General features: G+C 32.3%; 3 protein-coding genes across 3 annotated transcripts; 2 read left to right on the forward strand and 1 right to left on the reverse strand.

The window, feature by feature from the left end:
• Positions 1-5124: 5124 nt before the first annotated feature.
• On the forward strand, positions 5125-7685 carry LOC131664947 (phosphoserine aminotransferase). Its single transcript, XM_058936441.1, has 7 exons — positions 5125-5459; positions 6113-6243; positions 6357-6469; positions 6576-6737; positions 6810-6904; positions 6975-7144; positions 7220-7685. The coding sequence occupies exons 1-7, from the start codon at positions 5394-5396 to the stop codon at positions 7584-7586; spliced, it is 1104 nt and encodes a 367-aa protein (XP_058792424.1). The 5' UTR covers positions 5125-5393; the 3' UTR covers positions 7587-7685.
• On the reverse strand, positions 7576-8676 carry LOC131664949 (guanosine-3',5'-bis(diphosphate) 3'-pyrophosphohydrolase MESH1). Its single transcript, XM_058936443.1, has 3 exons — positions 8368-8676; positions 7921-8252; positions 7576-7822 (listed from the first exon to the last, which is right to left on the reverse strand). The coding sequence occupies exons 1-3, from the start codon at positions 8507-8509 to the stop codon at positions 7676-7678; spliced, it is 621 nt and encodes a 206-aa protein (XP_058792426.1). The 5' UTR covers positions 8510-8676; the 3' UTR covers positions 7576-7675.
• A 58-nt stretch (positions 8677-8734) lies between these two features.
• Positions 8735-11529, forward strand: LOC131664948 (zinc finger protein 830). The gene is made up of 4 exons (XM_058936442.1): positions 8735-8963; positions 9201-9699; positions 9802-10096; positions 10945-11529. The coding sequence occupies exons 1-3, from the start codon at positions 8866-8868 to the stop codon at positions 10093-10095; spliced, it is 891 nt and encodes a 296-aa protein (XP_058792425.1). The 5' UTR covers positions 8735-8865; the 3' UTR covers position 10096; positions 10945-11529.
• The last annotated feature ends 1629 nt before the right edge of the window (positions 11530-13158 follow it).

Consider the following 13158-nt stretch of genomic DNA (forward strand, 5'->3'; position numbering starts at 1 on the left):
TATGGCTTTCAGTAAAATTAATGATAAAATAGAAATGTTAGTAAAAATAAGAATTCAAACAAATGGTAACATATACGGTTTCAATCATAAAATTGTAAAATAAATGAACTACTGAATTTATAAAGATGAATCGTTAGTGAAACAGGTCGCATTAAAAGTCGTTTATTGCAATACTATAAAATATCAATATTTTGAAAATCTAATTTTTTCAGAAGAAAATGAATGTAAGAATGGTTAGAATATTTACTTAATCAACTTGCAATCAATCAACCTGTAGCAATACTCATTAATCAACCTGCAAATACTGTAAAATGATTATTTTCTGAATTTTAGTTGTTTATTTAAGCAGATCTGCTTTAATATAACTAAAATAGTTTAATAAATAAAAAAAAATATTTATATATATGCTCAGTGAGGTCAATAAATAAGTTATCTTTCTCGTGAGAGATAAAGCTTCGCGGGGGATAATTATCTTGATGAATTGGTTAAGAATATCAGCGGTTCTCATCGCTTAAATAATACAGAAAACTAAATTTAACATTAAATATTGAACTACGTACTTAAGAGATCAGATATTTGGCTCGACTAAAATATATTTTACAATATTCTTTATTATACACTTTACCTTCGCTTTGAAGAGCTTGTCCCTGATGAAGATTATTATATCACATCTAGTTCTCGATATTACTATGTAGTTCGGCTGTCAGCCGTGAGATGTCACAACTCTTCAGCACAACGTAAAAAATTGCTTTGGTTGTGATATATCATGTGTGTTATATCGTTTCTTTGTGCGCGGATGTCAACTTCTCTCCGTGATCGGCACAAAATTTTTTTCGTTTTTTACTCAAATTTTCGCCTAAATAAATAAAAAAAAAAAGGAAATGCCTAAGAGGAAGATTGGACCGGGCGATTGTGATAAATGGTTGGAATTTCAAGAGGAATTCAAGAGATTGAAATCCCAATTGGAAATACTTCCGCCATTGTTCGATCGCAGTCCACATACCTCGGATGGTGAATCTTCCTCGTCGGAAACCCCACCTGCCTCATCTGTCGGCTCGCTACCGGAAGATGGGATTATTGCGGATAAGAATGAGGGTCAAAGGATGCCATATTGGAGACGACATTAGGCATTGATGTTGTTTGCTCTGATGCAGGGTTGCGCACCTTGGACGATGTCATGTCCATACATTACGTTTTAAAATTTTGTTTATGGAAAAATGTTGCTAATCTACGCTTGTTTGGCGATATGCGCGTCTTAAGCGACGCCTCCCCTAATATTGCAACCTGATCAGTCTTTTTTTCGCTAACCTACGTCTGCGTGCCGATTTGCGCGTCTTAAGCGACGCCCGTTTTATATATTTTTCGTTACCTGAGCGAGTCCTACATCTGATATATATACACACACGTCTAAAACGACGTATATATACACACGTCTTAAGCGACGTATATACAACAACGTCTAAAACGACGTATATACACACGTGACAGAGATAATGAAGAAATCAGATATTGGTGAATTTCTTTACAACACTAACCTATCAGACAGGGTTAAGGAAACCATGACCTTGTCCAAGTTTTCCGAAGACGTTACCGTGAATCTCAAGCAATCATCTACGAAGATGGAAAGAATTTACTGCTGATGAACATATTTTAAGGATTATCAAAGGCTATGAAATCCCATTTAAAAGTAAACCGGTACAATTTACACCTCCTTCTATTAATATACACGAAAAAGACACCGCTAGATACACTGCGGCTATTGACGTACTCCTGTCCATAGGGGCTATTGAGGCATGCGAGGCAAGCCCTGATCAATTTCTCTCTCCCTTCTTTTTAATACCTAAAAAAGATGGTACAGATAGATTCATTCTTAACCTGAAGTTATTAAATAAGTTCATCGACACTCCTCATTTTAAGATTGAGGACCTTCGCACGGCTACCAAACTTATTTTTTCCGACTGTTTTATGTGTACCACAGACATACAAGATGCTTTCTTTACGGTCTCAATCCATAAGAAGAACAGAATTTACATTCGGTTCTGTTTTAATAACGTCACTTATCAATTTACGTGTTTACCTTTCGGACTTTGCCTGGCACCCTATATTTTTACTAAAATCATGAAGGTTCCTTTCTTAGATCTTAAGGCTATTCAGTAGTATTATACTTAGATGATTTTTTAGGAATTGCGAAAAATAAGGCTCTTTGTATAAAACTAAAACGTCGTATTGTTCAAATTTTGTCTTATCTCGGTTTCATCATAAACTTGGACAAAGGTACGGATGTCCCTGCTCAGCTTTGCGAATTTCTAGGATTTATTATTAACTTCAAAGAGTTTACTATTGGTCTACCTATTGCCATTAAATCAAATTTATTGTCTCTGCTTCACACTTTTCTTCGCAATTCGCACTGCTCAATTTTCGATCTAGCCAAGTTAACTGGCAAGCTAGTCGCTGCTTATCCTGCTATCGACTATGGTTGGCTCTATACCAAGAAATTGGAACATTATAAAACCTTTTGCCTATTGATCAATGATCACATTTACAAAGCCAAAGTACCCATCCCGAATTACATAAGACAAGATCTTTTTTGGTGGATTAATAATATTAACTCCACTACTGGTAAAATTAGATCTACAGTATTCGATCTAACTATATTCACCGATGCATCTAACTCTGGTTGGGGTGCTATTGATGGTCATAATAGCATTTTTGGTTTTTGGAACGGTAGAGAAAATCTTTTCCACATTAATTATAAAGAACTACTCACTATTAAATTCGCTCTAGAAAAGCTTGCTTCCCAGCTATCCAATTGTTAAATTTTATTACGCGTGGACAACACCACAGCTATAGCTTATATTAACAAAATGGAAGGCACTCGTTTCACAAACTATAACAAACTCGCTAGAGAGATCTGGTAGTGGGCAGGGAAAAGAAGTATATTTATTTTCGTATCCTATATCGCTTCCAAAGATAACTATCAAGCTGATACGCTTTCACGAGTGAGGAACTTAGACACTGAATGAGAATTATGCCCTCGTGCCTTCTCAAGCATTATTAAAAGATTTGGTGAACCATTGATAGATCTTTTTGCTAACTATAGTAATTCAAAATGCTCACTTTTCTGTTCTTGGTTTCCAGACTCCAATGCTTACTTGGTCGATGCATTCACCATGAGCTGGAATCTGTTTTATTTTTACGCCTTTTCTCCTTTCTCATTAATTCTTAAATCCCCTGCTATTATCTCTTACTAAAGAGTGTATTACTCTAAATCCTAGAGATGACTTATTATTATCTCCTTGCGGGTCCAGGAAACATCCAAAATCGCAACATCTCTCACTGCTAGCAGTTTTAGTATCAGGACAGCTTTCCTAAAGAAGACTGTTTTAAACCTACAACTAACTCAGTCTTATCCTTTTTAACTAACAGATTCGAGGAAGGCGCCAAATACGGCACCCATAACTCAACTAGATGTGCTATTTCTTTAATTTCTAACGATAAGATTGGAGAAGATCCTGGTTTCAAGATTCTTAAAGGGTGCAGCAAGTTTGCGTCCATCTAAACCCAAATATGACTACACTTGGGATGTTTCTATTGTTCTAAGATACTTAGAAACCATTTGGCCCTTAGATAATTCGTCGCTTACTCTCATTACACAGAAGACAAACATGCTAATGATGCTATGCACCGGCCACAGAGCTCAAACAATCGCTAAAATCAAACTAGAGAATTTTCGTTTGATTCTAAGGGTTTGAGTATCCGTATCCTAGACACAATAAAGACATCAGCTCCGGGCAAATATCAACCCTTGCTTTGGCTCCCATATTATGGCCAAAACCCCAAGATCTGCGTAGCCTCGACTGTCGTGGCTTACATTGAGAGAACGAAAGACCTTCGAGACGATTCTCTTGAAACATCAAAGTTATTCCTGTCTACGAAGAAGCTCCACAAACAGGTCTCTTCTGATACCATCAGCAGATGGGTTAAGAAAATTTTACAGGGCATAGACAGTGGCATAGATACCAGCATTTTCGGTGCTCACTCGACCAGAGGAGCCGCAATCTCTAAAGCTAAAACCCTTGGAATAGATATCGATACCATCAGGCGTATGGCTGGCTGGACTGCTAATTCCCAGTCTTTCGCAAAATTCTACGATCGACCAATTCTACGATCGGATCCTATAGACTTCGCCACGGCTCTCTTGGAGGATTACAGCATTTAGTTAATACTATGCATCCTACTCTGTTTACTTCATTATAATTACATTTTATTTGGTCTAATTTTTCTGTCAAGCTTTGTATCTTAAGATTACTCATACATATGTTTATTCTAAATGTAAAATCAAGAGGTAATAGTAATGTAGCGTTAATGTAGCGTTAATATCTTTGTTGCAAATCAATAACTTTAGATATTTAGTTATCTCCTTTTTACTTTTCATAATTTTTAATTAATTGTATAATTTATCATTTCACTAAACTACTACATAGTAATATCGAGAACTAGATGTAATATAATTTGATAATCAAACGAACTTACCTGTATGTGAAGTTCGATTCTAATTATATTACATCTAGTTCGAAGATATTAGATCCCACCCGTAGAATATCATTTATTGCCCAGCCCATTCTATAAATTATACAATCGCGCTAAAGATATGAAGCTTAGATGGCAGTCCGGCTGTGCAGGAAGGGGGACGGACGGGCGTACATACATGCCCAAAGCAATTTTTTACGTTGTGCTGAAGAGTTGTGACATCTCGCGGCTGAGAGCCGAACTACATAGTAATATTTTCGAACTAGATGTAATATAATTTGAATCGAACTTCACATACAGGTAAGTTCGTTTGATTATCAAAATAGCCATCCTATACTCATCCTTTTCCAAGGTAGTAAATAAATATTTGATTAATTTATAAAATTAAAAATTACATTTTTTACGAAATTCCAACCGACGAAAATGGAACGACAAAATACCGCGAGAACTAGTCCAGCTTACATAAGCCGCCCATTCTATACGAAAATCACGAAGAAAAAATCTCAACATTTGAACGCGTGTATCGAGAGGGAGGAGCACGCGTGTATGCGAGCGAAGGCAGCGGTTCTCAAAGGAAAAGTTAGCGGCCGGAAAGTATAGTAATCGGTACGCGACGAGCCGGTCTGACGACCAGTTTAGTTGGTAATTGGCACGCACAACTACAACTGACAATCCACGCACAGAAGCAGTTTCTCTCGCTCCTTTTTTCACGGTCTTTCACTGGAAACCCTTACGGGGAGCCATCCAATAGTTCGTGCAGATAAGAGCGTTATTACGTGGTAGGAGTCCAAAGATAAAGTCCGTAGCAAGATAAAGAAACACATCAGTCGAATTTGATTGCATTAGTTTGTGATACAGCAATTATGAGTAAGAATAATAACGAGAGGGCCATCAACTTCGGCGCAGGGCCTGGAAAACTTCCATTTGAGGTACAGTATTATGTTGGAATTTTCAAAATTGACGTGTTATATTTTGCGCGGGGATTGAATCATGCTAATTGATTTCAATTGTTGCTGAATTACGTTTAATAGGCATTTAAATTAAACCTTAAGATACATGAAACTATTGTTTTTATAGTGCACTGTAACTTATTATTTTTTGAAAATCCATTTGATCTTTTATCACGATGAATTAAAACTTGCCGTATTTTTAATCGCTTTGTAGAAAAAAATAACGTGAAATATATTCCAATAAGACTAAAAAACGTGACGTAATAAATAAATCATGAGAACGACTAAATTACACGAAATCTTCTTATCCAGCCATTGAGAAGCGTCAATCGGTACATTCGGAAACAAAAGCTAATGAAACACCACAGACTAAGCGCTACAGTCAATTTCGTAACCGTGTCAAGTTCATTTCCACTGTCATTAATATCAGTACATACAGAGTGCATAAATTTCAAATTACAATTCGATCAATGATAAAAAGAGACTAATAATATATATTTACGAAAATTAGAAAACTATAAATATCAATGCCGGTAAAGGTTGCAGATGGTCGCAGTAATCATTAAGTTTTACCGAAAAAAAAATGTTAATTAAATTATGTGGAAATCTGAATTTCATGATTCGTATTTCAGGTTTTGAAAGAAGTCCAGGATGAATTGTTAAGCTACGCCAATACTAAAGTCAGTATTCTTGAAATAAGTCATCGCTCTGACGATTTCAAAAAAGTTGTTGAAAATGCTCAAGAACGACTTACGGAGCTACTGTAGGTTTAAATTATTTAGAGTAAATTAACTGATTGGATATATATTTTGCTTTGACAATAATAATCAAGAAATTTATTGAAGATAATTTTATTCAATATTTACGACGTTTCAGTAAAATACCAGACAATTACAAGGTGATGTTTTTACAAGGTGGTGGTACCGGTATGTTTGCCGCAGTACCTCTCAACATGATGAAGACTGGAAAGGCCGATTATATTACCACGGGTGAATTAAAATTTTTGAAATATCTATAATTTATGAAAAAATATTTTAGAATAGAATTATTACATGATTAAAACAAAATAATTAAAAATCATTCCTTTCTTTTTAGGCACATGGTCTGCAAAAGCAGCCAAAGAAGCTTTAAAGTATGGCCAAGTAAATTTTGTTTTACCGAAAACCACCAGTTATACACAAATTCCTGACAAATCCACGTGGAATTTTAGTCCAGATGCTGACTACGTGTACTATTGCGCTAATGAGACGGTTCATGGTACCTTTTATTTTTACGTATAATTTTTAACGCGTTATTTTACATAATTTTTTAATCTATAAATAATTATAGGTATTGAATTCCATGATATTCCCGACACAAAAGGTGTACCACTGGTAGCAGATATGTCATCTAACTTTGCATCAAAGCCAATTGATGTATCAAAGGTAAGTTGAGAGATATAAAAGCAACTGCATATTTTCTTAATATAAATGATCATTTATACATTTTTTTTAGTTTGCGCTAATCTTTGCTGGAGCTCAAAAAAATGTTGGACCATCAGGTGTCACTATATTAATAGTTCGGAAAGATTTTATTGGCACAGCAAAACCTATTTGTCCTTCTATATTTGATTTTGCAGTGATAGTAGCAGAAAATTCTATACATAATACACCGCCAGTTTTTCAGTAAGTAAAACTATTCCAAGTAAATGATCTTTTTGTAATTTACTCTGAGCATTAATTCCTTTCATTTACTTCTAGAATTTATTTTGTTGGTCGAGTGTTCGAATGGATTAAGAGGAATGGTGGAATAGAAGGCATGGCTAAATTAGCTCATAAAAAGAGCAAACTTATATATGATGTTATAGAAGAATTAAAAGGGTTCTATATTTGCCCAGTTAAGAAAGAAAATCGTAGTCGAATGAATGTACCCTTTAGAATCAAAAATGATGATAAACTTGAAAATGAATTTGTAGCTGGAGCTTCAGCTCTTAATATGATTGGACTAAAAGGACACAGATCAGTAGGTGGTATTCGAGCATCTCTCTACAATGCTATTACACTCGAAGAAGCTCAAACTCTAGCTTTGTACATGAAATCATTTTACAAGCAGCACAAAGATACTTAAGCAATATTAGTTATAGTTTTATCAAGATCTTTTATTATCATTGTACTTTGTTTAATATATATACAAGAATTTGTACATAATAATACTTTTTATGATTTTTTATCACTTTCATTATCATGATACTTATCTTTCTTATTCTGTTCTTCCATTACTGCATGATTATAAAAAATTTCATCTAAATAATCTTCTATTATTCCATTAGTCCCTCTTAATCCATTAACAACAGATTCTGCCCACTATAAAATTGTTAAATATAATTTTTTATATTTTTTAGAATTGAAGAATAAAAATAATTTCATAATGTAAGAATTATTAAAAAAAATTAAATTAATACCTCGAAGTATTCATGAACTCGTTCCGATGTCCATCCTACAGGTGTTTCTTTTTCTAAATCTCTCAAATTGTAGAGTATATCAGCTAATTTTACTAATTTTGCTTCTTGGCTACTTTTTGCAGCATGTTCAATTTGTAATTGTTTTCTCTCTTGCTTGGGCAGCGACTTATCATCTGTTACTTCTTCTATGATTTTCCTTATCTTTTCACCAAAATATTTTTCGATTTCTTCAAATGTTGTTTCTGTATCTTCAACAGTATCATGTAATAAAGCTGCCGCTATCACATCAGGATCAAAAACTTCTCCTTCTTGAACCAATATATTCGCAACACCTGAGAATTAAATAACAATTTATCATTTATGGAAAATAAAAATTAATTGATTATGAAATCTACAAAATACAATTAGCAAAATTAAATGAATAATTTATTAAATTAAAAATAATACCAATAGGATGGTTTATGTATGGTGTTTGTTCTTTATTACATCGCCTTTGTCGACTATGTTTTTCAGCTGCGAAATTTGCGCAATATATTATTAATGATATAAGTTCATCTTGAGGCGTCATTCGAGTATTGTGTTCTTCCATTTTTAAAAGTTAATTTAATATTCAATAAAATTTCAACAAGACAAAAATAAAATTTAATCTGATTCCGAAGCAGATGATAGATCAAATGGATATAATTATCGACTTATTTATACTTAAAGTCATAGAGATGTATTAATATGCAGTCACTATGGAGATGGCATGGCACCATGCAAATGGCAGTCACTAAGCAGTCACTCTCCGTTTATAAAAGTGACATCTCATCGCTGACCAGTGACCAGTGACCACTTTTGTCGTCTAAACATAACCTAAAAGCTTTAGTTTTATTGAATTATAGACTGTTTTCATTTAAACGATAAATAATATTCATATCGTTAAAAAAAACAAATAATATTATAATGGCTAAGAAAATTAGCAAAGAAGAGCTCCGAAGAGCAATGCTAGAAGCAAAAAAGAAACAAGGTGGCGTAAAGAAGATTGAATCACCACTAGCCAGATATCCTTTACATAAAATTTTTAATTATTCAGTTTTAAATTTAACTTCGATTTCTTTTTTATTATATTTCATCATATTTTTATTAAAATAATGAATAAAGATTTCAATAATTTGGATGCATCTCATTTTCAAGTCAAAGTACTTCCTACTTGTCTGAATAATTTGTTCATCAAATATTCTTAAATAATTCATATGAAGGTTAAGTGTAAATAATACTTTTCTTAACCACATTAATACGTACAACGAATTGAATCAGCTAACCTGTGTTTTATGCAAAACTGTAATAAAAAGTGAAACTGTATGGCCAGTTCATTTGAATTCCAAAACTCACAAAGATAATGTTCTTGTAATTAAACAAACAAAAGAAAAATTAGAGGCTACAGCTCGAGCACCAAAAACTCATAAAAGACAGTCAACTACATTTCAAGAGCCACAGCCAGCAAAAAAAGTTAAAGGAATATTAAAAAATATTGGAAATCCATCAACAAATGCAAAGCCTAATTTACCTGCTGATTTCTTTGAAAAACCAACTAGCACAAGCAATAATATACCAAAATTAATGTGTAATGGTACACAAAAACCAACAAATGGTATAATATTCAAAACAAATTTGACAAATGGACTGAATGAAAAACTAGAAATGACAACAGAAGCAACCGAAACAAAAAATTCTAAAGATTCAACTCAATCAACACTTCCAGAAGGTTTTTTCGATGATCCAGTTATGGATGCCAAGGTAATAATAAATTCAATGTGTTTATTAAAAATAAACTGTACAAATCATATTTGCATTAAGTAATTTTATAAATATTTTACTTTGATCTGTATTTACTTCTAGGCTCGAAATGTAGAATATAAAGATCCAGTAGAAGAGGAATGGGAAAGGTTCCAAAAAGAAATCAAGGAAGAGACTACTCAGTCTGAACAAATTATTGGAGAAGAACAAGAGTCAGCTGCTACAGAAAGACAAATTGATGAAGTTGAAGAACAAATGAGAAATTGGTCTAGAGTTGTTCAAATGGAAAAACTTAAAGAGCAGTTGCAATCTACAATGAAAATGAAAGATAATGATGATACTTCTAGCGAAGAAGATTATGAAGAATTTTTAGATTGGCGAACAAAGAAGTCATAATGTGAGTGGTTTTCTATTGTGAATGTTAGTTTGAATTTTATTTTTGTACATATTTTATATATTAATTGTTTGAAAAATCTTAAAAGTAATTTAAGATTGAATTGCATTGTACCATTAGAAAAATAATATTTTCTGTTGTATAAGCAAATAAAAATAATATTTAAAAACTATTCCAAATATAACAAACTATAACAAGAAAAATTCATTAGATCAGAATTAATTTAACACAAATACAAAAAGTGTTTAATGAGTGGGCAATTCTTGGCTATTTCAAACAGTTTAAAACATCAAATCACCAATTTTGTTCAAAGTTGGTAGACTTGTTACCTATACAGAGGTCAACATCTGTGCAGAGTTTTAGATCAAAATATTGATAAGGGGCCGACTTATCAACTGTTGAAAAAATATTGGACTTTTTTTTATTAATTCGATTTCTCGGAGACTAATAAAGATATGGACATGATCCTTTTTTTAAAAGACACGGAAAGAGTTTCACTTTTAATAATATATAAATATAAAGTTAATTAAATAAATAATTAAATTTAAATTAAATTTAATGACTTGTTTACTTAATATAACGTAATATAAAGTAACATAAGTAATATAAATGGACTATTGTTTTGTACAATCTGAAACAACATTGAATGAAACATTTGCTCTGTGCGTTTGATCGGGCGTGAGAATGACGTATATTCAAAAATATATGGTAGAAAATGTTTAATTTCAATAATGTATCAGATTATATAAAAAAATAGTTCATTTACATTACTGATTTAATCAATTAATTTATATATTTTTTAAATAAATACATATAGACTGATAGAATATGAAATTATTTATTCCTTAAAGGCAATTGCAGCAAGCAACGTTGGAACCGCACGAGTAGCGGACCTTCGAGCGGCAGAGCGGCTAGCGCTTAGTGTTGTCGGCTTTTAGTGTTGTCTTAATCCTAATAGCGGGCACTTGATTTTCTTAACGGTTTCTTAATTAAAAAATGACAAAGAACACGATGGTGCAAAAATTAAAAAATAATATCGTTTTTTTGACATATCGTCGATTTTTTGAAAAAATTGTTTATAACAATGACATAAATAAATGATTTGGTATTTTACTATTTACATTTTAAAAGTGAAACTCTTTTCGCGTCTTTTAAAAAAAGAATCATGTCCATATCTTTATTAGTCTTCGAGAAATCGAATTAATAAAAAAAAGTCCAATATTTTTTCAACAGTTGATAAGTCGGCCCCTTATCAATATTTTGATCTAAAACTCTGCACAGATGTTGACCTCTGTATAGGTAACAAATCTACCAACTTTGAACAAAATTGGTGATTTGATGTTTTAAACTCTTTGAAATAGCCAAGAATTGTCCGAGTGGTTCATATGTAGATATTTATGTTAATAAAATAGACAAAAAATTGACTTATTTTGTAAATAAACAAACTTGAATAAAATTGAAGCTGATCTTTATTTTTTTCCCAAAATATTTGATATCTGATTAAATTTATTATCATAAATGTAACATAAAAGAAAAAGAAGTGATAAAGGTAGGATAATTTAAAAAAAATGAATAACTCGTATGAATGTATTATGATTTTATTAAAATGAATTTAAAGATTTCATCAGTTAATAAGTTGTTCAAAGATACAGTATAATATAATCATGTAGACGTATAATTTATCATTGTTTCGTATAAGCTATAAATACGAAATCTCAGAATATAAAGACTATTAAATACAAGAAATATTCTCTACGTCGCCGTCACAAAGAGCACTGTTTTTTTTTAATATTTAATCATTACTATCGCCACATAGACCTTCGACAATCGAAAGTCTCTAAAGGTAGAAGACGACATTACTACACTCTTTATTTTCCTACATTCTCTTTTTTTTCTCGACATGAATTGCCTCTAACATACGTAAAAAATCAATCGTTCCAAGAATTTTCAGATCGACCAATTTCTAAAGCTCGTATTTATTTTTATTTAATGCGGCGTCGTTCTACAGATAATCTGAAATGATAACAAATGAAATAGACCACAGGAAAAGCATATTGTAATGCATAAAAATATCGTTTATTTATACACTAATTCTAAGCATTGTTATTCTGTTTGATAGAAAAAGGAGCTTATATAGTCTAATAAAAGTTCAAATATGAGAAAAGTTTAATTAATGTGGGTGATATAGAAAAATCTCTCTTGAATACTTCAATCACTAGTTACATTATAATATCGCGATTAGAAGAGAGTAATCGTCATACTGAAATGATCGAGTCCAAATTTTCATTTCGATGTGTGAATTACTGGTCAAATGTATTTGGTAACTATATAGATACGACAGGTAGTTCCATCTGGCTTACTTGAAGTAGTTTTAGTGTAGAATATGTTACTTGTGCGAGTGTTTTCTTTCATATAGCTCATTACTCTTTTTCTCAAACTTCCCTTCTTTAATACATAGATTATCTTTGTTGTTCTACAATTACAGCGCTTTCTGGCGCTTACAGTTTGTTTACAGTGATATAAGGACGAGCTAGAGTTTCTGTTGATTTTATATGGCTGGTATATATCATTCAATAAAGTTTAATTACTTTTTTGGTACATTATTTCATTACATTTTCTTTGGTATTTTCCCAAATTCTTTGTTTTAGTACCTAAAGTAATACGCCTATAGAGTTTGACTTTCGTTGGATTTATACATGCTACCCGAATCGATATATAACTTATTGCAATTGCTATTAAACCATTGTTGTTACTGCTTGTGTTAATCCGCAGTGAAAACGCGTTTTTCAAAACCATCCGTCCTACGCATCTTTTACGTCTTTGAATAATTTCTATAATATATGTGCGAGAGAAAAAATTAAAAAACAAAGAGGATAGAAAAAGTATGTCAGCGAGACAGTGTGTTTGCGGATGCGAAATTATAGTTTTATACAGAAGCTTATCTCGATCTCGCAAGATTTGAGCAAATTCACGTGTACACTGTGTAATTTCCTCGCGAAGAGCGCTTCTGGATCACAGATGCGTTCAATTGTGTCGCAACGAGCGACGTTACTATATTGTTGTTG

This window comes from Phymastichus coffea, unplaced genomic scaffold (genome assembly GCF_024137745.1).
Source record: "Phymastichus coffea isolate CEN01 unplaced genomic scaffold, Cenicafe_Pcof_1.1 PCOF00046, whole genome shotgun sequence".
Classification (NCBI taxonomy): domain Eukaryota; kingdom Metazoa; phylum Arthropoda; class Insecta; order Hymenoptera; family Eulophidae; genus Phymastichus; species Phymastichus coffea.

Bases quoted from the DNA above. Each gene is read 5' to 3' on its own strand.
- LOC131664949 (XM_058936443.1), bottom strand. From the start codon at position 8,509: ATGGAAGAACACAATACTCGAATGACGCCTCAAGATGAACTTATATCA. The intron at 8,253-8,367 runs GTATTATTTTTA...TTTAATTCTCAG, and splicing joins ATACATAAACCATCCTATTG to GTGTTGCGAATATATTGGTT. The intron at 7,823-7,920 runs GTATTAATTTAA...ACAATTTTATAG, and splicing joins GAGTTCATGAATACTTCGAG to TGGGCAGAATCTGTTGTTAA.
- LOC131664947 (XM_058936441.1), top strand. From the start codon at position 5,394: ATGAGTAAGAATAATAACGAGAGGGCCATCAACTTCGGCGCAGGGCCT. The intron at 6,470-6,575 runs GTGAATTAAAAT...CTTTCTTTTTAG, and splicing joins GGCCGATTATATTACCACGG to GCACATGGTCTGCAAAAGCA. The intron at 6,905-6,974 runs GTAAGTTGAGAG...CATTTTTTTTAG, and splicing joins AGCCAATTGATGTATCAAAG to TTTGCGCTAATCTTTGCTGG.
- LOC131664948 (XM_058936442.1), top strand. From the start codon at position 8,866: ATGGCTAAGAAAATTAGCAAAGAAGAGCTCCGAAGAGCAATGCTAGAA. The intron at 8,964-9,200 runs ATATCCTTTACA...CCACATTAATAC, and splicing joins ATTGAATCACCACTAGCCAG to GTACAACGAATTGAATCAGC. The intron at 9,700-9,801 runs GTAATAATAAAT...ATTTACTTCTAG, and splicing joins ATCCAGTTATGGATGCCAAG to GCTCGAAATGTAGAATATAA.